The sequence below is a fragment of the Aquarana catesbeiana genome, linkage group LG11, assembly GCF_042186555.1.
Source record: "Aquarana catesbeiana isolate 2022-GZ linkage group LG11, ASM4218655v1, whole genome shotgun sequence".
Lineage (NCBI taxonomy): Eukaryota > Metazoa > Chordata > Amphibia > Anura > Ranidae > Aquarana > Aquarana catesbeiana.
The window spans coordinates 241,119,351-241,147,076 of record NC_133334.1 but is presented as its reverse complement, the minus strand read 5'-3'; the positions used below and the strand labels follow the sequence as shown (position 1 = coordinate 241,147,076).

The following is a 27,726-nucleotide window of genomic DNA, read 5'->3' as shown; positions in this document are numbered from 1 at the left end:
TTTATAATATGAATATTTGTTGGTTTTCTTATTGAATTAGACCCATAATGTACCTCTATTTCCAACAAGAGGATACAGGTTGCATATACACATGAATGCATAACAGAGAGGTCATTGACAGATTACAGTTTCTTCCTATATCCTCCTACAGAAGCTTCCCCTAGTTGTAGGATGAACAGGTCCTTTAAACTGTCTGTTCTTTCATGTGTTCTGCAGGTCAACAGAGGGGTATTCATTCCTGTAGAGGCAGAAAAGACAACACGCATAAAATGTGAGCATGGAAAGGAGAACAAGGAAGCACCTTATGCATCAGCCAAGTGAAGCATTTAGCACATCGGTAAGCAAGGAGTGCTTGTATACAGAATTCCTGCTCAAAGTAAGTGGAAGTTAGTGAAATCTTGCTCCTAATCCGGGACGATCACTTATACAGTAGCTAGCAAGATGGGTCGCGTAGGATTTACCGTTATACTTGTAATTACCGTATTGCTCTTGGGCCAGATCAGTGGACAGACTTCTAGCGTAAAAAACAAGAAGGACCGTCGCTCCAAGGATAAAGGTGAGATGTGAGAATTTTGGTAATCTGATTTATCACATTTTCTTTTTGTTTACAAACTTTTTATTCAAAAAAACTTGGTGATTTATCAAATTCTAGTTGCGCAATGTATGGCTCAGAAGCTCATGTGTGGTCAAAAAAATTAATGGGGGGGGGGCATCCAGATTATTAACACTTCCAGAACAACGATATGAGGGTACCAGGGGCGTTGCTAGGGGGTGGCTTTTGGGGCTATAGCCCCTAATCTGAGGCCAATAGCCCCAAGTCTCTGCAGGGGTCCCCAAGGGGAGGGGAGGCTCTCTGGGGACCCTTATGTAAGTGGGGGGGCTCTCTGGGGACCCTGATGTAAGGGAGAGGCTCTCTGGGGACCCTGATTTTAAGGCCTAGGCTCTCTAGGGACCCAGATTTAAGGGGGAGGCTCTCTGGGGACCCTAATGTAAGGGGGCCTCTCTGGGAACCCTGATGTAAGTGGGGGGGCCCTCTGGGTACCCTGATAGAAGGGGGAGGCTCTCTGAGGACTCTGATATAAGGAGGAGGCTCTCTTGGCACCCTGATGTAAGGTGATGTAAGGGGGGGCTCTCTGGGGACCCTGATGTAAGCGGGGGGCTCTCTGGGGATATATATATACACCCACACGTATATTACTGTATATACATGTGTATGCCCGCCCAAGCGTATGACTTTCTTTACTACGCTGCTATGGGCTCTAGCCCCAGATCTTTTGTAGACCTAGCAACGCCCCTGCTTAGGGCCAACACAACGCTTTAGAGCATATCTAAACCCTAAGAACAAAAATGGAAAATACTGCAGCTTACCAGTCCTGGGATGTGGTGGTTGTGTTAGTTTTCTTTATTGAAAGCTTTAGTACATTTTGTGAAAGAAAAGAAAAATAGATATTTGGAGGATCAGGAAGAATTTTTTTTCCACCGCAGGAGCAAATTGGATCATGCTTTGCTGAGGTTTTTTTTGCCTCCCTCTGGGTCAGCTGTGGGTATAGGATTGTGTATATAAGATTGATTGATTTTTTTCCCCTTTTATTGGTTGAACTAGATGGACTTGTGTCTTTTTTTTCAACCAGGCAAACTATGTAAGATATCTGTGTGCAATGAGCTGCTAACTCAAACAATGTTATCATTGTTAAAGGTATCAGCAATTTTCTGTGATCTACAGAACATCTCCCTCTATGTAAATGAGCCAAGGAGAGAGGGTGGTGTTTGTAATTCAAATCAAGAGAGTGGCCGAGGGTGACAATGCTGCTCCTCCAACGGTGCAGTACGGTGAGTGAGCAATGTCACTCTATGACAGAAAGTGTGTTACTAACAGGATTACCAGTAAAAAAAAAAAAAAAAAGAAAACAAATGCAGTCACCACATCTAAAGACTGGTAAGCTGCAATAAATTACATTATGGTTCTTGGGTTTGGACAGCTTTAACTATGGCTACTGCTAACCATGCAACTCCTATGGGCCCTGGCAGCATTGGGGGCCCAGAACTAACTAACTAACTCTGTTCCTGAGTGTCTCTGAGCCTCTCCACGTGTCTCTGAGTGCATCCTAGTGGCTCTGAGCATCTCCGAGAGTCTCCGGCGCCCCCCTACCTCTGGCCATACTGAATACAATAGCAGTCACTGTGGATTAAATTATCTGAGTTTCCATTGAATCCTATGGGCAAACTCGATTTGATATACAAGTGTTTTGAATTACAAGCATTCTTCTGGAACAAATCCAAGGTACTACTGTACTTAGTTTTAAAGTTATGTTGACATTTATTACATGCCTCCCTGAGATCAGAAAAAAGAAAGACCTTTAAGCAGAACGGATAAAGGCAAAGGACGTCCTTTTCCCACAATGTCCACATTATATGGACTATTAAAAAAATAAAATGCAAATAACGATTGGTTAAACCCACACTTACTTTTTCTTCACTTACTTTTTCCTTATATCGGTTGTGCCACAAAACAAATGCAACCATTTAATGACTGGATAAAAGGTGTAGTGTAGTAAGACCCTTTGAGGTTTATTTATAAAACATTTGTTCGGATGAATGTCACAAGCATTTATCCAGGGTACATAAATATTTCCCATACTATGACTTCTTATGATTATCAGCGCCATCTAGTGGCCAAAATGCAGTATATTTCCTGATCAACCACTTGCTGACTGTATACCACATATATGCGGCGCCCCTGTGCAGGATCATTTACCTAGTACGTGATCCTGCTCTTCCGGGTCTGGGGCGCGCACACGCACCGCCGGCGACCCACTCCAGCTGTGATTGGACACAGCGGGAGCCATTCAGCAGTGTCACTTAGTGTCCGATTTGTCCGTCACAATGTCGTAGTCACTTATAAGTTGCTGATCGCCGCCATTACTAGTAAAAAAAAAAAAAAAATATATAAAAAATTTCATAAATCTATCCCATATTTTAAAGACGCTATAACATTTGCGCAAACCAATCAATATACGCTTATTAGGATTTTTTTGTTTTACCAAAAACATATAGCAGAATACATATTGGCCTAAATTTATGAAGAAATTTGATTTTTTTCCATTTTTTTATTGGATGTGGTTTTTTTTTTGGTTTTTTTTCAAAAATGTCAGTCTTTTTTTGTTTATAGCGCAAAAAAAAACCACAGAGTTGATCAAAATACCACCAACAGCAAGCTCTATTTGTGGGGAAAAAAATGACAAATTTTATTTGGGTACAAACGTCGCACGACCACGCAATTGTCCGTTAAAGTAACGGAGTGCTGTATCGCTAAAAATAGCCTGGTCATGAAGGGGGGTAAAACTTTTGAAACTGAAGTGGTTAAACCCACAATTGCTTTTTCTTCACTTACTTTACCTTATATTGGTTGTGCCACAAAACAAATGCAACCATTTAAAGGCTGGATAAAAGGTGTAGTGTAGTAAGACACTTCGGGGTCTATTTATAAAACATTTGTTTGGACGAATGTCACAAGCATTTATCCAGGATACATAAATATCCCCCATACTATGACTTCTTATGATTATCAGCTCCACCTAGTGGCCAGAATGCAGTATATTTTCTGATGAAGGTATTTCAAAAAATATTCTGCATTCTGGCCACTAGGTGGAGCTGACAGTCATAGGAAGTCATAGTAGAGAAAATACAGGGAAAAATTAATTCAACAAATGTTTTATAAATAGACTCCTTTATTAGTTACATGGTAGTTTTTTGTTTTGTTTTTTTTATAGAGGTGAGATCAAAAAGGGCAGCTGTGGAGGAGAAAGGGATGGAGGGATTTAGCCCAGATGAGAAACAGTCGGGAGCTATGTGTTTATCTGAAAAGTCTTTAACAAGTACAGTCTAATAAAATTGTTAAATCTTCCAAGTAAGTCCCTGCGAGTACACTGGGTCCATTTCAGTGTTTACCCGGCTCAGACAGGAAATGTGCTGCGGATTCTCTGGAAAAAAAAAAGGCATGAAAAGAATATTTGGTGTAGAACATGTAAAAAAAGAAGAAGATCGCCGCGTCCTAAATACAAGGACACTGTGCTCTGGTAAACAGCGGGAAGAATGACTTTTAAATAGCTCTTTAAGAACATGGTGATTCGTTTTCTTTTTTAGAGGAAAATAAATAATTTAAATGTGGCGCTACCTTCAAAGTGCACACAACAAAAACCATATAGCAAAATAATAAATATCCCTTAGGCAGTGATTCAAAAAAAAACTAAAGTTCTGTGTAAGGCTGATATGAATAACAGATATAAATGAATACAGTATATACCATGCTACACTTGATAAATATATGATAGTGTCCATAGGTTGTATCAAACAAAATTCAGTCCCAAAGTATTAACGTGCATGTGCAATAAACAATAGTGAAATAATTAATAATAAGATGTGAAGATCAGGTGCAAAGTAGACAATCATTTCTTAAAATGTTGTGATCACACTTGCTTCCACCATCCAAAATCCACCAGGAGTGTGCCCCAGCAGCTCACCTTAATAAAAGACCACAGCGGCTCATTAAAAACCGTAAATAAGAACATCAATCAACAATAACGCACATAATTATTATTTTATATTTTATATATATATATATATATATATATATATATATATATATATATATATATATATAACATAATTTAACCAAAAAAAATCAGAAAAATTAATCGAGTTTGACCTCAATTGTTTTATTTCTGATTATTTATCTTATACTACTTTTTTATTGGTTTAAGTTATGATTTACTATTATCCTTGTCCTATATTTCTATGACATATTTTTATGACATATTTCTTATTGACCACTAGATGTCGCACTATAGATTATCATGGACTCTTGAAGTTTAATAGTTTAGATGTCGCACTATAGATTTTAATGGTCTCTTGAAGTTTAATAGTGCCTTATTTCACCTTATTCCGAATAAATCCTTTCATTTTATTTTTATTTTTATGGAATTTTATCTGGATTCTAAAAGTGTTTCTTTAGGAATAGGATTCATTTTTCTGATTTTTTTTTTTAGGCTTTCTTTCCTTTATTTTCACCTGGTCATCTGGTCAGTGAGTCTGTTGTTTTTCAACAGACCAAGCTGTTCTGCAGATGTAGCAGTTAGAGGGTTAAGACAAACCATTTACTGACAGGGGTGCTTAGTGAGGAAAACTACCCTCTTAGACAGCTCTACCCGAACAGGAGTCCCTGTTGGAATATTTGCCCTTGCCTCTTTATCTGGGGACAACTCTAAAATTTTTGGATTTCCTCTCACATTTTTGACCCCAGACTATTCAAAACAAAAATAATTACCTAGAGATTGTCCTGTCACATTTTTTTAAAATTACTGTTTGGACCCTGTGGAGGGTTTCTATAGTGTCTGCTTCCCTGTTGAGGAGAATCCCTTTCACTACCTTTTTTCTCCAACAAATGTCAACCAGATGGGACATAATGGGAAATCTCCCCAACAGGGAGGTCTATGTATAAAAACACCGCTGTGAAACTTTGCATATGTGTAATAATTATATTCTATGATCGTAAGCACCATCTTGTGGTCATAATGACATCTTTTTTTAAAATACCTATATATATATATATATATATATATTATTGTGCAAAAGTTTTAGGGGGGGGGTGAAAAAGTGCTGTAAATTAAGAATGCTTTCAGAAATTAACAAAATAGAAAGTAAATTAGAAGACACAAAATCCAAATCAAATCAATACCTGCCGAGTTCCTTCAAAAACTGTGTGCAAGTGTACCTAGAAGAATTGATGCTGGTTTGAAGCCAAAAGGGAGTCACAGCAAATATTGATTTGATTTAGATTTCTTCTGTTTACTCACTTTGTATTTTGTATATATATATATATATATATATATATATATATATATATATATATATATATATATATATATATATATATTAGGTATAGAAAATAATCACCCCCCCCTTTAAAATAATCAATTTTGTTGCCTTGCAACCTAAAATGAAGACAGACATAGTTTTTGTTTTATCCAGCTGTATTTACTTAGTGCAACTTACGGTATCTCACAAAAGTGAGTACACCCCTCACATTTTTGTAAATATTTTATTATATCTTCTCATGTGACAACACTGAAGAAATGACACTTTGTTACAATGTAAAGTAATGAGTGTACAGCTTGTATAACAGTGTAAATTTGCTGTCCCCCTCAAAATAACTCAACACCCAGCCATTAATGTCTAAACTGCTGGCGACAAAAGTGAGTACACCCCTAAGTGAAAATGTCCAATTTGGGCCCAATTAGCCATTTTCCCTCCCAGGTGTCATGTGACTCATTAGTGTTACAAGGTCTCAGGTGTGAATGGGGAGCAGGTGTGTTAAATTTGGTGTTATCTCTCTCTCTCTCTCATACTGGTCACTGGAAGTTCAACATGGCACCTCATGGCAAACAACCCTCTGAGGATCTGAAAAAAAGAATTGTTGCTCTACATAAAGATGGCCTAGGCTATAAGAAGTCTCATCTGACCATAACACCTTTTTCCCTCAAAAACTTTAAGGTGCGTTTTGGCAAAGCTTAGTCGTGACTGCATGTGGCATTTCTTGAGGAGTGGCATTTTTCTTGCAGCCCACCCATACAAGCCACATTTGTGGAGAATTTGTGATATTGTTGTCACATGCACACAATGACCACTCTTTGTCATAAATTCCTGCAATTGCTTCAGAGTTGTTGTAGGCCTTTTGGTAGCCTCTCTGACCAGTTTCCTCCTGGATCTTTCATCCAGTTTGGAGCAATGTCCTAATCCAGGGAGGGTCTGTGTTGTACCAAATACTTTCTACTTATTTATAATAGACTTAACTGTGCTTCTAGGCAGCGATAAAGCCTTTGAAATTGTTTTGTATCCATCTCCTGACTTGTGCCTGTCCACAACTTTATCCCGGAGATCTTTTGACAGTGCCTTGCCATCTATAGTTGACTGTTTGCTTTAGATGCACTACCAGGGACTGGAATGCTCCAGGAAAGCTCTTTTTATGCTGAGCTAATCAAAATGACCACAGCTGATCACAGTTGAAAGTCAAATGTCTTTTTGTGCCATTGAGAAGGTGATTAGCTACACCTGATTCAGTTTACAAGTCATTTTTAGGAGGGGGGTGACCCTTTTGTCCAACTCAGTGATTCTGTTTTTGAATTTGTTTTTATTTTCTTCTAACATGTTGGTGTTATATCTTTCACTTGGATGTTATACGTTGCACTGAGTAAATACAGCTGGATAAAACAAAAGCTGTGTCTGTCTTCTTTTCAGGATACAAAGCAACAAAATGTGATTACTTTAAAGGGGAGTGATTTGTTTCTATACACACCAGTGACGGCCCGTCCATTAAGGGTGCACGGGAGCCGCCTCCCCATCCATACGTCCGGCCCCCTGATCCTCTGATCTACATACAGGGCGCTGGATGCATGGATTCCAATGGGGGGTTTGAAGCACGTGATTAGAGCCAGAGTGAATTAATGAATGATTTGTATAGCGCTGCAAATGCGAACTGAGTCGCCTCAAGGTGCTAGATCCCTCCTGTGTTGTCCAGCTTCTTAGAAGAGGTAGGTCTTGAGTTTTTTTCTGAAGGCCTGATGGTTTTCTTCCATGCGAATGTGAGTAGGTAGAGCGTTCCATAGCCGTGGTCCTTGGACTGCGAATCTTCGTTCTCCCTTTGTTTTGTAGCGGGTTTTTGGAATAAGGAGGTTTTGGTTAGAAGATCGAAGACTGCGATTGGGTGTGTAGCGTTTTATTTTCTCGCATAGGTATTGAGGGGCGTTTCCTTGTATACATTTGTGGGTGAGGCAGAGGGTCTTGAAAGCAATTCGATTCTTTACGGTCAGCCAATGTAGGCTCCTCAGGGAAGGGGAGATGGATTCCCAGGGTTTTTTTCCTGTTAACAGTCTTGCCGCCGTGGTTTGGATGAGTTGTAAGCGTGCAAGCTGATATTGAGGTAGTCCTATGTAGAGGGAGCTCTAATAGACTTCAAAACAGGATGGGCTCAGGGCGCAAAGCACTGCGCCCCAACCCCACCCAGTTCTGTGACGCTAGTGAATTAATATTCGCTATTCTTCCTCATTCTCCTCCTGGCCAATCAGGAAGCCCCTATTGGCCATAGAGTCTTAAGGGGGGGCTGGGCAGTTTTTGGTGGCCCACTGGCCATCTCCCGCGAGGGGGGGAGGGTAGTTTTGGATGACCCGCTGTCCGTCTCCCATGGGGGGGTGAGTGTTGGTTGTGCCGCCCCCCCCAAAATAGTGAGTACCAGCCACCATTGATACCCACTGTGTATATATATATATATATATATATATATATATATATATATATATATATATATATATATATATATATATGAAGCGCTTACCCCCGAAGGAGCAGCTGATTAAATTTTATATCCGTAATTCACATTAAACACTTAACCCTTGCAGCCCATAGATTCAAAAACACAGTCCATAATGCTTTCTCTCTTGCTTTATTAATTAACATGAACTGGGATGGGAGAAGGACTTCTTTTGAGATTCTCTTTTGTTACATTATCATCATTTCACTATCTCTTATGGAAGAACTAGAATCAATTGCGGATAATAGGGAATCACTTTGTGTGATTTCTTCAATCAGGGAAGATGGAAGTAGATTTGATAGAGAATAATTGATAAAGAGTCACTCTGAATAACTTCTTCATCTGCAGAACCTTTTAAGTACAGTCTGTATCTCTATATGTGTGCTTGCAGCTTTACCGCTACCTTTTTACCACTACTTCCTATCTGCATGGTACTTCCAAGTTGAGCTAAGAAGAGTCACTATGAATAACTTCTCCCGCTTGTCTGATTGGAATCCCCGGGGCATTGCTGAACCCAAAGTCACAGGCCATCACCGCCTGCCTCACTGACTTGTGTACCAACATCCCTCAGCCTCTGGCAGTACCCTTCCCTTGGGCTTTCAATCACCTGATCAATAGTCCATGTGCACTCATAAACGATCGATCGCCCAGTTTCCTTCCGCTTTGTTGCTACTTCTTCCGCAATGATTCTTTGTTCCCTTTTCTCCTTTATGGCACACTCCCTTCCCCCCAGGGGCGGCCAACGACACCAGCAACTACATGCTGTACGGTGTTGTCTCTTCCTCTATGGAGGCCGGTTCTCCACCTTCTCACCAGGGGGGGCTCCGTTGGCTCCCCGGAACCTCTCCCCTCCGAGAACCAGGCTGGCTTCTCCAAGCTCGAACAGGAAACAACAATTCTAACTGACCATGTGACCAGACTTTTATATGAGAGTCCCGGGACATTGCCCAACAAATTAATGATTGGCCGAGACTCGCATACAAACCACCTGCCACTCAAATCCCAAATAAACAAACAGGCCTGCTGTAATGGTATAAGCCTGCCTATTACTTGACATTGTAAACTAGCAAAAAGATCACCTACATAAAAGTATGTGCCCGCTACATATATATATATATATATATATATATATATATATATATATATATATATATATATATACAAGGCTTTTTTCAGTGGGCACAAAGGTGAACACCTCCAGCACTGAATGTAGGTAATGGCAAGGGGTACTGACAGAGGCGTAGCTAGAACCTTCAGGGCCCCGTTGCAACAAACCATAAAGGGCCCCCCTGGCCCCCAACCGGGACCTTCCCACTAATTCCGGGGCCCTTTGCTCCCATTGTGGGACCCTTTATTACGGCCCCGCAGCAGGCCACCTTACTGACATCTTGGGGTCCCCCCACGATGTTGGAAAGCCAGACCCCAGTTGCAATTGTGATTATTGCGACCCTGGTAGTTCTGCCACTAATGTCAGTAGTTTTTTTATTTTTGTTGTATTTTTATGTATTTTTTTACCATTTTGTTTTATTTTATTTTTATATAATCTTTTACATATTTTCTTTGGTGAAATATCAGAGGTCTGAACAGACCCCTGATTTCTCACTTTTGAGACAGAGAAAGGAACTGAGAACAGAATGATTCATCAGTCCCTTTCTCTGCAGCTTCAGCTGCACAGAATGAATGAACAGGAATGGCTCTGTACAGAGCTTCCCGTTCATTCATAAACTAAAGCATAGTAAACACAGTTACAAAAAACAACAAAAAAAAGAGTCAGTGATCGGGGTAAGGGGCCGATGAATGACACATTTACCGGCCTCTTTCCCTGCTCTCCATCCTGACAGATCTCCTGCAGCAGCCAGCGGGAGGTGGGAGGGGGAAACAAGGCAGTGCTGCGGGCAGGGAAGCACACAGGGGCACAGGGCAGCATGACAAGGATAGGAAGGTGGCGGGAGTGGCAAGTAGAGAAACCAATACCCATAATTTCCCTCCTGCAGCCGCTAAATGTCTGCAGGAGGGAGAGAAGGAGAAGCGAGCATTCAGCGGCTACATGGAGGGATAGATTGCTCTACTTGCTGCTCTCCTATCCAGGTGTACAAGGGGGCCACATGGTTCTCGGAGGTGGGTAAGGGGTGAAGAAAAGTGGCTTAGAAGGGGGGAGTACCTGCACCTTTTCCATGATTACAAAAGCCCTGTATGTATATATATATATATATATATATATATATATATATATATATATATATATATTTATAAAATTACTGTTTTTTACTGTGATTTTAGTTATGCATTTGTAATAACCTTGTGTGATTTTTTACTATAAGAAAAGGATGGAGACTTGAAGACACAGATTGAAAAGTTGTGGCGGGAAGTGAACTCATTAAAGGAAATGCAGGCTTTACAGACAGGTAAATATAATGTCTTATTCTCCAAAGCTTATCGGAAATAATGGTTTAAAATAATGTTTGTATGTTACTTTAATCATTAGCCAAGATGATTTTTTTCATAAAAACATCACAGCAATTAGCATTTCTGAAGATAGAGAAAGTAAAAAGTGGGAGGAAGGAAACTCCAAAGGGGACCTTCTAAGTGTATGACACAATGGGGTTGATTTACTAAAGGCAAATAGACTGTGCACTTTTCAAAGTGCATATGCACTCTACAAGAGCAGCTGCTCCAGAGCTTAGTAAATGAGCAGAAGCTCTGCTGACTTCCATCATCCAATCATGTGCAAGCAAACATGCTGTTTTTTTATTTTCCTTTGCATGTGATTGAGTGTTCTTTGCAAAGTGAAGCTTTACCTCATTTACTAAGCTCTGGAGCAATTGCACCTGCAGAGGGCAACTGCACTTTGCAAAGTGCACAGTGTAGTTGCCTTTAGTAAATCAACCCCTCTGTGTCTAGCACCACATCCAAGAAAAAAGTCTTACACAAATACCCCTGAGGACTTTAACAGTACTATTAAAATATTGTAAAAAATATCAAATGTTTATTATACAAAAGTAAAAATTCATGTAGACAATGAAAAGACTGATAGAAACATTCTAAATAAAAATATATGATATTGTTAGGTAATTTGCTCATCATCCCTGCTATGAGTGGGTGATGAGTTGCTTGGTGTGACTTTGACGCGTTTCACAGGTCGCAGCCCGCTTCATCAAGAAGAAAGATACAGCCAAGCTCTATCATATATGTATAGAACAACATCAGCAACATTCCACTCTACAACAGCAAATATACCACTCTTATGACCAGTAGTTAGCAGTTTCCACAGCAGATAGGTCAGTTCATTAGTCATATAGATACATCTTAATATCACCACAAGCCACGAATCAAGCCACTGTTGATAATGCAAAATGTCTTGATCAATTTTCCTGTTTGTGCATAGTGAAGAGCAATCCAGGCTTGGTATATCGTGACGGCAAGGAGGGAGGTCAAATATCCCAGTTCCTTCATACTCTAGAATGGCAATTGCCCATATCTTATCCTAAAAAAAATCATTAGCTAAGATGATTTTTTTTCATAAAAACATCACATCAATTATCATATCCTGAGATACAGGCAGCTGACGTTACCGTATATGCTTATAGTAACAAGCCCCTCCCAGGTGACCATACTGGTCTTATAACATGACCAATAGGGAGGCTCAGGAAGAAGACAGGGTGTGGCCACACTTGACTTTTAGGCCTTGTTAACTCAGGCATACTACAGCGTACAAAGGCAAAGGCAGCCAAATCACCAATCAGAATTCATTTAAATCAGATCAGACCAGTACAAATTTCTGGCTGGATAGTGCACTGTACATGCAGAGCAATACGACTACCAAGTTCAAAGTTGCCCTTTATTTTCATGTTTTTTTATTAGTATTTTTTTGGTATATGTATGTTTTTTTATTATTGTTATATATGTTATACTTGCACATAGGATAAAAATAATTTTTTACTGGAGTTCCTCTTTAATTCTGTAACGGCAAAAAATGTTAAACAAAATATATCAGAGTTGGGTTCACACTCACGTGTTACAATTACATTCTTTTTAAATGGCACATCAATGCATTAAAGCAACACACCTGTGTTGCAGGCAGCACACCACAACTTCTGTGCGCTGCTATGTGTTGCATTCCCACCGCACAAGTGTTGTTTCCTGTGCGCTGGGGTGCATTGGTCACCATTTCAAAATGTATGGTGTTCTGTGCACTTTCATGTATTTTTTATGTGTTCAGTTGAACTGCAGCAGGTTATAATTGTTCTGTAGTATGTTGACATCTAGTGGCAGTTTTGGGCAATTACAACCTGTTTCCTATGTAATTTTGGTTTTCGCCCCTGTCCTCCCTTCCTGTCCTGTTTAATGCTAGTTGGTGCAGTTTTAGCTAGACCCTTCCAATTTCTTCTATGTTCCCTCAACCAGTGAGTGTTAGTACTTTGCAGAGACAGGACTTAGTCGCTGGGGATGATTTAGTAAAACTGGAGAGTGCTGTGACAGACCAAACTGGGACAGAGGCTTTTGGAGGGAACTAGGGGCAAGCATCCTATCCACTGATTATGGCCCATGGAGAGAGCAGATCATTCTCTACTGATGGACAACAATGTGATGAATGCTGAGAACGAGGCTTGGATTATTTCTCTGAATAAGGACAGTACAGCTTACCTTCTGGAGTGAATGGAAAGGTGTAATATTAATTTTGGACAGGTTAATGGTCAGAGGCAATATGGTGGCCCACATGCAGACTGGGTTAGAGAGGCCCCTTCACTTGGGACAGAAATATTTATCAACAATATTCCTTAAGAGATCTATGAAGATAAATTATTTCCACTGTCTGAGACTGCTGGAACATTGTATGAGCTTGTCTCATAGACTTTTGAAGACTGTTCCCGGACAGTCTAAGGTGGGGTGGGATCACTGTTTGTTATGTGTTTATTGTTAAGTATGGTCTCTCCCATTGTGTGTCTACTAGGTGTGAATTCCCATTGTTAAGTGAGTCACCTATTTTTTCTGTCTGTCTGCTCATCGCTTGGAGAGGTGATTAACCACTTAACAACCGGCCCATAGCCGAATGACGGCTGCAGGGCGGTTGCTTAACTCTGGGAGGACGTCATATGACGTCCTCCCGGAATTCCCCTCTCGCGCGCCCCCTGGGGCGCGCACCCGAGCACATCCGTGACCGCCGGGTCCAGAGGACCCGGCGCATCACGGATACCGGTAAATGGCCGCTGATCGCGGCCGTTTACCATGTGATTGCGCCGTCAAATGACGGCGCGATCACATGTAAACAGACCGGCGTCATCCGATGACGCCGGTTCCTCTCCTCCCCTCCTGTGTACCGATCGGTACACTGTGGAGGAGAGGGAGATGGGTGGATGGCTGCAGCGCTGTGGGCTGCATGTGTAGTGCCCACAGCGCTGCACAGAGACATCCAGCCATCCATCCATCCATGCTCAGCCATCCCTTCTGCTGTGCAATACTCTGCAAAGCCCACAATACTCTGCAATACCCCCACAATACTCTGAATACCCCCACAATACTCTGCAAAGCCCCCATTACTCTGCAATACCCCCACAATACTCTGCAATACCCCCACAATACTCTGCAATACCCCCACAATACTCTGCAAAGCCCACATTACTCTGCAATACCCCCACAATACTCTGCAATACCCCCACAATACTCTGCAATCCCCCCACAATACTCTGCAAAGCCCCGCCATACCCCGCCATACTCCGCAATACCCCGCCATACTCCGCAATACCCCGCCATACTCCGCAATACCCCGCCATACTCCGCAATACCCCGCCATACCCCGCCATACTCTGCAATACCCCGCCATACTCTGCAATACCCCGCCATACTCTGCAATACCCCGCCATACTCCGCAATACCCCGCCATACCGAGCCATGCTCTATTTCGGGGTGTCATTTTTGCTATGTACATGTTATGTGGTAGAAATATTGTATAAATGGACAACTTTGTGTTAAAAAAAAAAATGCGTTTTAACCACTTCCCGCCCGCCGGCCGTCATACAACGTCCTTGACTTTGTGCGGGAATATCTGAATGATGCCTGCAGCTACAGGCATCATTCAGATATCAGCTTTTTCAGCCGGCGATTCCCTACACCATAAGAATGATCATAGCGGCTGTTACACTGCTTGATCGTTCTTACGGGAGGCGAGAGGGGATGTCCCCCCCTCCCATGCTTCTACCGACTCACAGCTACGATCGAAGCCAGGATAGTTTTTTTTTTTTTTTTTTAAATTTCAGGCTTCCCAGCCTAGAGGTGAGATGTGGGGTCTTATTGACCCCATATCTCACTGTAAAGAGGACCTGTCATGCCATATTCCTATTACAAGGATGTTTACATTCCTTGTAATAGGAATAAAAGTGGTCACATTTTTTTTTTTTTTGGAAAAAAGCATCAAACTAAAATAAATAAAGTAAAATGAACAATAAAAAAAAAAATAAAAATTTTAAAGCGCCCCTGTCCCTGTGTGCTTGCATGCAGAAGCGAACGCATACGTAAGTCCCGCCCACATATGAAAACGGTGTTCAAACCACACATGTGAGGTATCGCTGCGATCGGTAGAGTGAGAGCAATAATTTTGACCCTAGACCTCCTCTGTAACTCAAAACATGTAACCAGTAAAAAATTTTAAAGTGTCGCCTATGGGGATTTTTGAGTAGCAAAGTTTGGCGCCATTCCACAAGCGCGTGCAATTTTGAAGGGTGACATGTTAGGTATCTATTTACTCGGCGTAACTTCATCTTTCACATTATGCAAAAACATTGGGCTAACTTTACTGTTTTGGTTTTTGTAAAGCACAAAACAGTTTTTTTTCCAAAAAAAACGCGTTAAAAAAAATTGCTGCGCAAATACCATGCGAGATAAAAAGTTGCAATGACTGCCATTGTATTCTCTAGGGTCTTTGCTAAAAAAACATGTATAATGTTTTGGGGTTCTGTGTAATTTTCTAGCTAATAAATGATGATTTTTACATGTAGGAGAGAAATGTCAGAATTGGCCTGGGTGCTCCAGAACGCCTGAAGGTGCTCCCCTGCATGTTGGGCCTCTGTATGTGGCCACGCTGTGTAAAAGTCTCACACATGTGGTATCGCCGTACTCGGGAGTAATAGCAGAATGTGTTTTGGGGTGTAATTTGTGGTATGCATATGCGGTCTGTGAGAAATACCCTGCTAATATGACAATTTTGTGGAAAAAAAAAAAAGTAAAAAAAAACCCTTGATTTTGCAAAGAATTGTGGGAAAAAATGACAACTTCAAAAAACTCACCATGCATCTTTCTAAATACCTTGGAATGTCTTCTTTCCAAACAGGGGTAATTTGGGGGGTATTTGTACTTTTCTGGCATGTTAGGGTCTCAAGAAATTAGATAGGCCGTCTGTACTTCAGGTGTGATCAATTTTCAGATATTCGCACCATAGCTTTTGGACTCTATAACTTTCAAAAAGACCAAATAATATCCACCGATTTGGGTTATTTTTACCAAAGATATGTAGCGGTATAAATTTTGGCCAAAATATACGAAGAAAAATTACTAATTTGCAAAATATTATAACAGAAATGAAGAAAAATGTATTTTTTTACAGATTTTTCGGTCTTTTTTCTTTTACGGCGCAAAAAATAAAGAACCCAGCGGTGATTAAATACCACCAAAAGAAAGCTCTATTTGTGTGAAAAAAAGGACAAAAATTTCATATGGATACAGTGTTGCATGACTGAGTAATTGTCATTCAAAATGTGAGAGCACCAAAAGCTGAAAATTGGTCTGGTTAGGAAGGGGGTTTAAGTGCCCAGTGGTCAAGTGGTTAATATTGTGACCACTTTGCCTTGTTGCTGAACTATTGTGGGATGTCATGTGTTTCTGTTGATTTAGCTTACAGTTTGATTAGATTGTTGTTTATGGGTATGCTGACTGTTCCTTAGCAATGTTAATTATTATCCTGTTTACAGTTTGTATTGTTAATGTTATGTGATCAGGCCCTACCTGATATTGTGTATGGTATATAAATTCTTTGTGAGTTTCCAATAAAGTTCAAGTTCCAGTTTGCATCTAAGCTAGTGTCGCCTATTCTTGGGTGCTCAGCTACAATACCTGGTTCCTGGTTCCGGACTGGAGGAAGCTATATCTTGACGGAGGCATCCAAGCTGGGTAATGGATGGTTTTGTCATATTTGATTGGCAGCAGTGGGATGTGCTTCCTCCCTACGAGCAGTCCAAACCACGAACAGGGATCCAGTGTTAGGTGATATTGAAGAAGTGTTACAGGAGCCGGTCGCCATGGAGGGGGAGTTCCAGTGGCGAATGCAAAAAAAAGTTTATCTAGTATGGAGAGCCTGGTTCTGCCCAAGACGTACTGGACTTGAGAGAGGTGATCCACCAGGAGCTCTGTATGGAGGCTCTCCAAGTGAAGTAATACTATTATGGAAAAGTCCTCCCTATATCCATGGAATGGTACTAGCTGAAGTTGGACTTGCGTATACCATTCCTAGGAGAGCATCCTCAGGAGAAATGGATGACAGAGCTGGAATGGCTTGTCCAGACCAAAATGGTGCTGGATGATGGTTTCCGGGCGCTGCAATAGTATGCTACCCAAGTGTGTCCATGGATGAAGAACAGTGATCCTATAGAAAGCTATAGCTACGGTGGCCTGGGATTGATATTTGAGACGCTTCAGTAGGATCCACATTTCAGTAGTGCAGCAGAGTGGAGATGGGAGGACATTCAAGATTTTAGCGAGTTGGAACTTCTCAGTGAGCTTGTATTGAGAAGTAACTTGGACTTTATAGTTACACAAGAATGGGAGCTGGACCAAGCATATAAAAGACTGTTAGACAAAGCTCAACAATATGCCCCAGCACCCATGAATGTTATGGATTATGAGTCACCTGCTGAAGCACTGGCACTGGGCACAAGTGCCGCCAGCCCATGCCCTGGATTTTTAGAAATTCCAGAGACTGGGGATTTAATAGACTTTTGTGCTAAGGAAAAACAACCCAGTGAACCTCCAGCAGAAAAACTGGCATCAAGGCAGAACGCTTCAGACCTCTTCCCCACACCCATGGCAGTTCCGGAGGGGCAGGGTGAGAAGGTGGCGGTTCTTCTTACCTAGTGGCAGATCCACAGATCAGGAGAGGTGGTGGTCGTCCTCCCTCCCCAACAGTCAGCCGGAGTGGAGGAAACAGTCTTCCCTTCCTAGCAAGGATCTGTGCACCTGGGAGACAGTACCAGAGAAATGTCTTCCCAGCAGGTGGATGAGAGTACTGGAGATGGAGCAGCTGGCTCATCTCCCCAGTGGGAGTTCAAGGACTGGGGAGGACAGGAAACCATCCTCACTCCCCAGCAGCAGATCCACAGGCCGGGAGGGGAGATGGTCGTCCTCCCTCCCTAGTGGCAGTCCTAGATGAAGGGAATGGAGGAAGCCATTCCCTATCCCCAGTGGCGGGCCAAGGACCAGGGAAATGAGGGGGTCATCCTTCCTCCCCAGTGGCATATCCACAGTCCAGGAGAGGAGGTAGTCATCCTCCCCAGCGGCAGATCCACATTCTGTAAGTGGAGGAAGCTGGCCTCCCTCCCAAACAGTTAGCAATGCCAGATGATTGAGGTCCCCAACTGAAGCTCTGGTAACCAGACAGATGGTCCAAGACCTCTGTCCAACACCTGCAGCAGTTCTGGAGGCCCAGTTTGAGAAGATGGTGGTTCTTCTTCCCCAGTGGCAATCAGAGACGAAGGGAGGGGAGGAAGCCATTCCCCCTCCCCAGCAGAAGGCCAAGGACCAGAGAGAGGAAATGGTCATCCTCCCACCCCAGCAGCAGATCCACAATTCGGGAGAGAAAGTAATCGTTCTTCCTCCCCAGCGGTAGATCCAAAGGCCAGGAATGGAGGTATTCGTTCTCCCTCCCCAACGGCAGTGTAGGGACCTCCCTCCTCAGCGGCAGTCTGGGAGTCCAGTGACAGTCCAATGTGCAGGGGGGAGGAAACTCTCCTCACTCCCCATCGGCTGTCTGAGATGTAGGGAAGAGAGGAAGCCATTCCCCCTCCCCAGCAGCAGGCCAAGGACCAGGGAGAGGAGGTGGTCATCCTCCCTCCCCAGCGGCAGATCCACAGTCTGGGAGTGGAGGAAGCCGGCCTCCCTCCCCAACAGTTAGCCGGAGCGGATGATGTGGGGTCCCCAGCAGAAGGGCTGGCATCAGAGCAGACCAACCTCTGCCCAGCACTGGCAACAACTCCAGAGTTCCAGGGAGCAGGGGCATGTGGCCCCTCTCCCCAGCTTCAGGCTGACGTAGTGAAGCTCCTATTCCCAGCTGAAGCGCAGGGTAGAGTGCCGCTGGCCTCTGCTTACCACCTACAGTGTCTCCATGACTTCAGGGAGCCGGGGCAGTCGGCCCCTCTCCCCAGCAGCAGAACGAGCCCCAGACCAGGTCCATGACCTCTGCCCCACACCTACTGATGACAACTATTCCCTGTGACCAAGAATGGAAATCATGTGGACCAACTATGTGGGTTCACTCTGACTGACTAATGCAGATCCAGACCAGGTGGAGGACCTTGTTAGTCTACCTTTGATGGGGGAGAAATGTGACAGACCAAACTGGAACAGAGGTTTTTGGAGGGGACTAGGGGCAAGCCTCCTATTGCCCAGAAAAAATGGAGAAAGGGTCGCCCAAGGGGGGTTTTAGGAAGCTAACTATAGGTATGAGCAAAAAAACATTGGATAAAGCATTGAAATTCTTTATTAAAATGATGAATAAAAAGATTGATAAATGAGTGTTGAAATATGAGCTCAAATGGGAATATGCCCATGCCAAATACAGGTAATAGCAAACATAGAGGTTATACATAGCATACGGTAATGACTATTGCATAACAAACTGACGCGTTTCGACCCATGGTGTTGGGGTCTCTTCAGAGGATGAGTTTGCTAAAAAAAACTAAAGTTTATAATAACATATCAGATTCATTTGAAAGGGTTATAATGTATGCAAAATTGTTAACTAACACACGCATAATTACCACTAAATTTGGATATCCCCCTCGGTCAGAGCCTCACCACATAGCCGTCAGACCATCCAGTGTGCCCGCACGCCACAGCACCCCGGAGGGGGGACAAGGATCCATTTAATGCGACTTACAGGGAGTCACACGTACCGGTGTCCCCCACCCAACGCCCCGAGGGGGTGGGGCCAGAACCTACGACAATTATCAGAGCGTTAGCTCATGAATAAACCCATATTAATTTATAGTTATAATATTAATCTATTGGGCGGTAAGAAAATGTTCCGATGATCTGTTACAAATTATAGTGATTTATCAAGTAAAAGAAAATAATGATATTAATATAAAAATGATGACTAGTGATGACTATATCTCCTATGGCCCATGGAGAGAGCAGATCATTCTCTAATGATGGACAACAATGTGATGACTGCTGAGAGCAAGGCTTAGATTAATTCTCTGAATAAGGACAATACCGTTTCTCCTCTGGAGTGGATGGAAAGGTGTAATATTAATCTTGTACAAGTTAATGGTTAGAGGGAATATGGTGGCCCTCCTGCAGACTGGGTTGGAGAGGCTCCTTCACTTGGGACAGCAATATTTATCAACAATATCCCTCAAGAGATCTCTGAAGATAAATTAATTCCACTGTATCAGACTGCTGGCATCAGAGCAGAGTGCTACCTACATTGTATGAGTTTGTCTCATAGACTGTTGCTGGACAGTCTGAGGTGGGTTGGGATCACTATTTGTTATGTGTTTTTTGTTTAGTACGTCTCTCCCATTGTGTGCCTCCTAGGTGTGAATTCCCATTGTTAAGTGAGTCACCTATTGTTTCTGTCTATCTGATCATCTCTTGAAGAGGTGATTAACATTGTGACCACTTTGCCTTGTTGTCAAACTATTGTAGGATGTTATGTGTTTATGTCGATTAGTTTACGGTTTGATTAGATCATTGTTTATGTTGGCTGTTCCTTAGTTATGTTAGTTCAGCTTCCAAATTTTTTTGTCAAAACCTAACTGAACAAGCTGATTGGTTACCATGCACAGGTGCACTAGATTTTGCACTCTCCAGTTTTAGTAAATCAATCCCACTGTCTTCTTATGCGTTAAGGGACTAGAAAAAAAAACATCCTCTGTACTGCAATTAGCTGGATTAAATTTGGGTTGGATTCAACTTCTGTGTCTTATGGAAGAGTTATGCCCCGTACACACGGTCGGACTTTGTTCGGACATTCCGACAACAAAATCCTAGGATTTTTTCCGATGGATGTTGGCTCAAACTTGTCTTGCATACACACGGTCACACAAAGTTGTCGGAAAATCCGATCGTTCTAAACGCGGTGACGTAAAACACGTACGTCGGGACTATAAACGGGGCAGTGGCCAATAGCTTTCATCTCTTTATTTATTCTGAGCATGCGTGGCACTTTGTCCGTCGGATTTGTGTACACACGATCGGAATTTCCGACAACTGATTTTGTTGTCGGAAAATTTTATATCCTGCTCTCAAACTTTGTGTGTCGGAAAATCTGATGGAAAATGTGTGATGGAGCCTACACACGGTCGGAATTTCCGACAACAAGGTCCTATCACACATTTTCCGTCTGAAAATCCGACCGTGTGTACGGGGCATTAGGCTGCATGTGGATGGTGCCATGTCAGCAGGTAACCTTACTCTCTGGACAGACTAGGTCAAAGGATATACACTATATTGTCAAAAGTATTGGGACACCTGCCTTTACACGCACATGAACTTTACTGGCATCCCAGTCTTAGTCAGTAGGGTTCAATATTGAGTTGGCCCATGCTTTTCAGCTATAACAGCTTCAACTCTTCTGGGAAGGCTGACCACAAGGTTTAGGAGTGTGTCTATGAGAATATTTGACCATTTTTCCAGAAGCACATTTGTGAGGTCAGGCACTGATGTTGGATGAGAAGGCCTGGCTAGCAGTCTGGGCTCTAATTCATCCCAAAGGTGTTCTGTTGGGTTGAGGTCAGGACTCCGTGCAGGCCAGTCAAGTTCCTCCCCTCCAAAGTTGCTCATCTGTATCTTTATAGACCTTGCTTTGTGTACTGGTCCAAATCATCTGGTGGAGGGGGATTATGGTGTGGGGTTGTTTTTCAGGGGTTGGGTTGAAAAAACAGTGCACAAAACAAGGTCCATAAAGACATGGATGAGCGAGTTTGGGGTGGAGGAACTGTGGACAGCCTTCCCAGAAGAGTTGAAGCTGTTATAGCTGCAAAGAGTGGGCCAACTCAATATTGAACCCTACGGACTAAAGCCTCGTACACACGATCAGATTTTCTGACGGGAATTGTGTGATGACAGGCTGTTGTCGGAAAATCCGACCGTTTGTACGAGGCTTAAGACTGGGATGCCATTAAAGTTCATGTGCGCGTAAAGACAGGCATCCCAATACTTTTTAAAATATAGTGCGTGTCAATGCATAAAGCAGCATTTGAAACAGAACATCTGGATTGCCTTAATGTAAAGCACATTAACATGTTACCTCACCCACCATATAGATGTGTATCTGACCTGAAGGAAACTTATAATTAGGAAAATTTTAGGGGAACCATTGCTGTCCTTTGTGTTAACATGCTAGTTGCCTGGCTGCCTCTGGCTTTAATGCTTTCAGAAATTCAGAAAGAATGATGTTAGAACTGCAGATCCGTGTATTTGTTGAAGCTCGGTCATTCAGAAAAAAATATCCCCTCTTAATGTACCTGGCAGCCAGGCAATAAGCATTTCTAGAGGGAAATCTCAGCCACTATGTTTCTATCAGTGCAGGTTTCCTTTTACTCAACGTTTATTACTGATGTACTGAAGGCTGGTAAATGGTGATTATCTCCTTACTCAGTGTGAACAGAAGCATTTCTGTCAGGCTCCCTAATGAAACATATTAATTTCACTCGGAAGAACGACTTTGAAGCCAAAAATAGCATTTCAGAAGCCTTACTTAAGAAAAAAGGGATTATGAGCCGTCTGCGGGCTTTTCACATGTCTAGATCCCAGCGGTGCCAGTTCATGGCTTATTTTTAAACTGTGCTACATTCAAATACCTGTTATCCTTCCCTAGATTAAAGTCCAACTCCAGCCAAAACATTTTCATTACACAGCAATATGAGAGGTACAGGTATCCCATTCAAAAATTACCTCTCACCTTTAAAAGTTTTGGATTTCCTATAACTTCCTTAATAGGGCAAATCTCCCTAGTAGGGACATACATAGGAACGAAAATCTGACAGGGGTTTTATAGCTTCCATACGTTATCCAAAATGAACAAAAAGTTTTTAGATATACTTAAGCCTACATTGCGTTTCTACATTAGTATCCTTTTTTTTTTTCTTATTCAGACGGGGGAAGAGACTTGCATGAGTCAGGGGGTTTGATTTACTAAAGAAAAAAAAAAAACAAAGAACAAAACTAGTTTAGGACTCTAAACCAAACCTACATAGAACTGAGTAAGTACACTTATAACTCTAGACAAGTGGTCTTCAAACTGTGGTTGACTTGTTACAATGACAATAAAGTATCTTATCTTATTGTATCGGTACCCCGTGGGGCCGCTGAGTGTAGTAGTTCCATCTGTCACCCTGCCCAGCCTGGCATTTGCTTCTAATCACTCTCCAGACAATGAACAGTCCATCAGCTTTGTTTTTGTTATTTTATTGAGGGATTAAATTTGGATGGGGTAAAGGGATTATCGGATGCCCAGAATCAATAGTGTTAAACTATTAAATGATTGATTGGAACCTCTATTCACATTCTCTAAAGCTCCAGACTCCTCCAGCACAACGTTTCTTTATAGACTGTCACTTTTTCTCCTGTGCTGGGTTCCTGGCACAGCTAGCACATGGTTAGGCCCAACTCTGAATGAAGCCCAACTTGAAGGATTTGCCATTTGCTGGCAGGGACCGCGGGCCCCTTTGGTGTAGCAACCGATAGCCTTTAGTGCTAGCTGTATTGAGGTGGACTACTGATCCCAGTCAGTCCTGTCAGACTCTGCCAGCCCTCCTGGCTGCAGCAGCCTGACTTCAACTCCAGTAACATCACAGTCTCTCCCGCTGGCTCTACATCCATCTCAGACTCCCAGTCCGCTCCGGCATGCCTTTCCCATCTGCCCCGACTCTGCCTGTAACTCACGACACCTGGTGGATCCCTCCTGAAGACTTGCCCAGCAATGTTCCACGCTGTCCTCTCTCACCCCTTGGGTTGTGTAGGGTTCCCTCACAGCTCTGAGCCCCGGCCCAAGGTCACCCCCCCAGACTGGGGGGCTCCCTCCAAGGCCCTGACAGTCTAACACTCCATCTCTGAGTTCTTCCACTCGAACAACTCCTCCCTAGCTGGGCTGACCCAAGGTATTTAAGGAGGCTTTCCTCCTGCCAATCCTAGTTGGGGATTGGTCAGGGCTCCTTAACACTCCCCAGACAGCTCCACCTCTCTTCCTCTCCTCTGCTTCCAGAATCTTCTCAAAGCCAGAGGGAGGTAACCAAGAAGTGACACTGCCTGTGAGCCACCAACCTACACTAAACCACTCCCCAGCTCCCAGATCAAAACAAACAGGCCTAGTTGAAAGCTAGGCCTGCCTAAATTTACCTGCACTGACCAAAAATCTAACTCTAGCACCTACCTAAGGAAGAGGTATCTTATCTTATCTCTTGAAATATGGTATATTATTCGCTGTTGCAGGGAATAGAAGAAAATGCCCACTTCCCTATTTGAATAGACTCTATAGACAGGACCCTCATATGGGATTTTTTAGGGCATGAACTCCAACATAAGTTAGGAATTAATATCAAAAAACTTTATTGGTACATGATAAAAAGTTCAGGCGCACAAATCCTCTGAATATAAGCATATATCCTAGACCACCGCATCACTGGGGTCTAGGATATATGCTTGTATCCACAGGATTTGTTCTGTATTATAACCACTTACCCCTGAAGAAGAAAAAAAGTTAAACCCTCGAAATGCGTTGGGTTTAGCTTTGTCTCTATGATCTGTATTGACAGAGAACTGTGGTTATCTTCGTGTATCCATCAACTACATTTACTGTATTGTAACCGCATTGGTATATTTTTGTATATGCAGCTGAACTTTTTATCATGTACCAATAACGTTTTTTGATATTAATTCCCTTTAATATAATTTTTTTCATGCCCTAAAAAATCCCATATGTCTATAGAGTAATCCAGCTCTTGGGGCACTATTTACATCCACTAATACCAACAATAAGGCATAATTCCTCCTATTGACACCAATGAAGGGGCAGAATGCCACCCATTGACACCAAAGTTTGTTATATTGCTTTGAAGTTGGAACACGCACTTGGAGGTGCACTATACAAGATACCCAAATGAAGAGGATTTTTGCATACAAATGTACTGTTCACCGACTACCTTTTCATCTACTAAAATATGCAACGTCTGTTCCTGGCTTATATATGGATCCATCATGGGACTTTATATGTGTCTCTGTAGTATACAGCCATATTTAATCACCTGCAATCCTCTATTTTTCATCTTCGTAGATATAGGTGTGCATAGGAATTTTGAGTATTTGTGCAATGTGGACAGAGTGGTATTGGCAATTATTGATTTTATATGTGTCTATTTAATATATGTGTAATAAAAGCTGATTTTTCTGAAGCATTGGTCTAGAGTTATAAGTGTATGTACAAAGACCCAGTTCTATGTAGGATTGGTTTAGAGTCCTAAACTACTTTTTATTTTTTGTTTCTTTTTCATAAATTATTTGCAAGGGGCTCCCAGGCCATTCTCTGATATATGTAAGAGCCCATTTATGATGACGCCAAATGACTTTTGCGGACCTAGAGGGAACTTTGTTCGTTTTATGTTTGATGTCATGTGTAAGCAAAAGTGCATTTTTTTTTATTGTTTTTTTTTTTTCCTTGCACATGATTGGGTATTCTTGGTAAAGTGAAAGTTCACCTTGTTTACCAAGCTCTGAGAAAAATTCCCTTGGAAAGTGAGAAGCGTATTTGCCTTTAATAAATCAGCCCCAGAGTTTCCATGAGATAAAAATAAGGTAAAAATGCACACGATTGAATGATACTTATAATTTGGGCATTTTCCACTCATTCATGTGGACCTGAAAATGTGTTGTGCACAGAAAAATATTTTGTAGGGAAAATAAGTTTGTACTGACAATGCATAATCATTTCAACAGATTCTCATTAAAAAATACCCTGCATTATAGTAAGACTGGAGTTTCTTCTTCAATTGGATCTGATTAAAAATGGCATCATGGGTAATTGTATCAGATAAATTGCTGTTGGGATTTACACTCCACATACCGTTTCATCATCGCTGTTTATGATTGTTGCACCGTCAAATTCCATTTAAAAGCCCATGTACTAACAGGAGTATTTTATGAGCAAAATGTAATATCAGGTTATGAATGCCTCCTCCTATACAATCATAAATGATAAGAATTGCTTTTATTTGCAGTCTGCCTGCGGGGTACCAAGATTCATAAAAAATGCTACTTAGCCTTTGAAGAAACTAAGCACTTCCATGAAGCCAACGAGGACTGTATAGCCAAAGGGGGGACTTTGGCGACACCTAGAGACGGGGATGAGAACAGTGCCCTTCGTGACTATGGAAAAAAGAGCCTCCCAGGGGCTGGAGATTTCTGGTTGGGCATCACCGATATGGTCAACGAGGGCAAATTTGTGGATGTTAATGGCATCGCTATAACTTATTTTAATTGGGAGCGCCCACCCAATGGAGGCAAGCGTAAAAACTGTGCTCTTTTCACCCAGGCATCTCAAGGAAAATGGGTCGATGAAGTGTGTCGTAGCTTAAAGAAATACGTCTGTGAATTTATTATTCCATAGAGGGCACATTTGGTTAACTATAGTCAGGGCAAAATGTGCGATTTGTGATCCATTTTAATGTGGTTCATCTTTTAAAAAACAGGAAGGAGTCTGCAAGAAATGTACAGGTACGCCTCTGTTGCCTTCTTACCCAGACAATCGTTAGAATTTAATTTTCAGTCCCTTCCATATTTAAGACTGCAGCTTGCTACAGTTTTTATTAACCTGCATTTATTTTTTGTTTAATATGGTTTATAAATGGATTGCAATTTTAATTCACTTTTTTGTTGTTACAGTTTGTGTTATGACAAATAAAATGTAAATAATAAAAAAGCATTGAGAACATGGATTAAACCAAGATGGTATAAAAATGGAATGAAAATGAAAGACATCAAAAAATACTTTCATACATAAACTATAAAAATGTATTTATTTGCAATTTCCGCCTATTTTTAAGACTAAATGCATGGAATGCTGGGAGGCCTTACAACAGGGGTGTCAGACTCAATTTCATCGTGGGCCGCATCAGCATTATGGTTGCCCTCAAAGGGCCAGTTGTATCTGTAAGACTAGCTGTCCAGAGAACCCTCCCCCACCCCTTTACATCAGATGTCAAGAACTACTCCACCACCAGAAGTTAACAATCTCCCATCCTCCCTTACATCACAGTGCACCCCCCCCTTACCTTGTACTGCTCTTGGGAAGAAGCTGGGGGCGGAACTCAGAACCAGGAAGCGCAGGGTCTGAAGGAGGACCAGAAGAAGGACTGGAGTCAGATGCCGGAGTCTGCTAAATGCTAAGACCAGGGGAGGCAGAGACTAGGAGGTGCGAGAGGAGCAGGATCTGTAAGATGAGTTCTGTCCTCCTCTCTGCTGCTGACTGCTCAGATGGGGGGGGGGGGCAGAGATGAGACTCTCTGTGGCTGCATGGAGAATCACAGGATCTGGCGGAGGGGTTCTGTCCTCCTCTCTGCTGCCTACTGTTGAGACAAGGTGGGGGTGGAGATGAGGAGGGTGCTGCAGCTGCAGAAGGGGTGCGAGGGCCACTTGAAATGGCCTTGTGGGCCAGGTTTGGCCCACAGGCCTTGTGTTTGACACATGTGCCCTACAACATAGCTAAACATGTGATAGATCATCTATTGGACTGTGTGTCGACAAGAAAAAACAGCCAAACACTCCCAGCGCTCAGTGGTCCTCATCAGAGGGATGGCTAGAACAGCGAGACATCACATACACGGTCCAATGCCCGGTGGATGCAGCCCTCCTCAGATAGGGGTATCCAGTGTGGAATTACAAAAACAAAAGAAGGGAAGGCGCAAGCCCCTGGTGCATTACCCGAGTACTAAGGTATTTATTAAAATAAAAGAAAACCAATAACAATGCATACTCACAAAAGTGCAAAGATTCACAGCATATTAATGGTAGGATGCCATGAGGTATAAAGTGAAAGTGTTTCTGCAACCTCACATTAAGCACGGTGACACGTTTCGGGGACGCACCCCCTTCTTCAGAGCTGT

At 42.3% G+C, this 27,726-nt stretch overlaps 1 protein-coding gene across 1 annotated transcript; it reads left to right on the top strand.

The window, feature by feature from the left end:
- The first annotated feature begins 266 nt into the window (after positions 1 to 266).
- Positions 267 to 26,485, top strand: CLEC3A (C-type lectin domain family 3 member A). The gene is made up of 3 exons (XM_073605553.1): positions 267 to 556; positions 10,684 to 10,767; positions 25,843 to 26,485. The coding sequence occupies exons 1-3, from the start codon at positions 442 to 444 to the stop codon at positions 26,229 to 26,231; spliced, it is 588 nt and encodes a 195-aa protein (XP_073461654.1). The 5' UTR covers positions 267 to 441; the 3' UTR covers positions 26,232 to 26,485.
- The last annotated feature ends 1,241 nt before the right edge of the window (positions 26,486 to 27,726 follow it).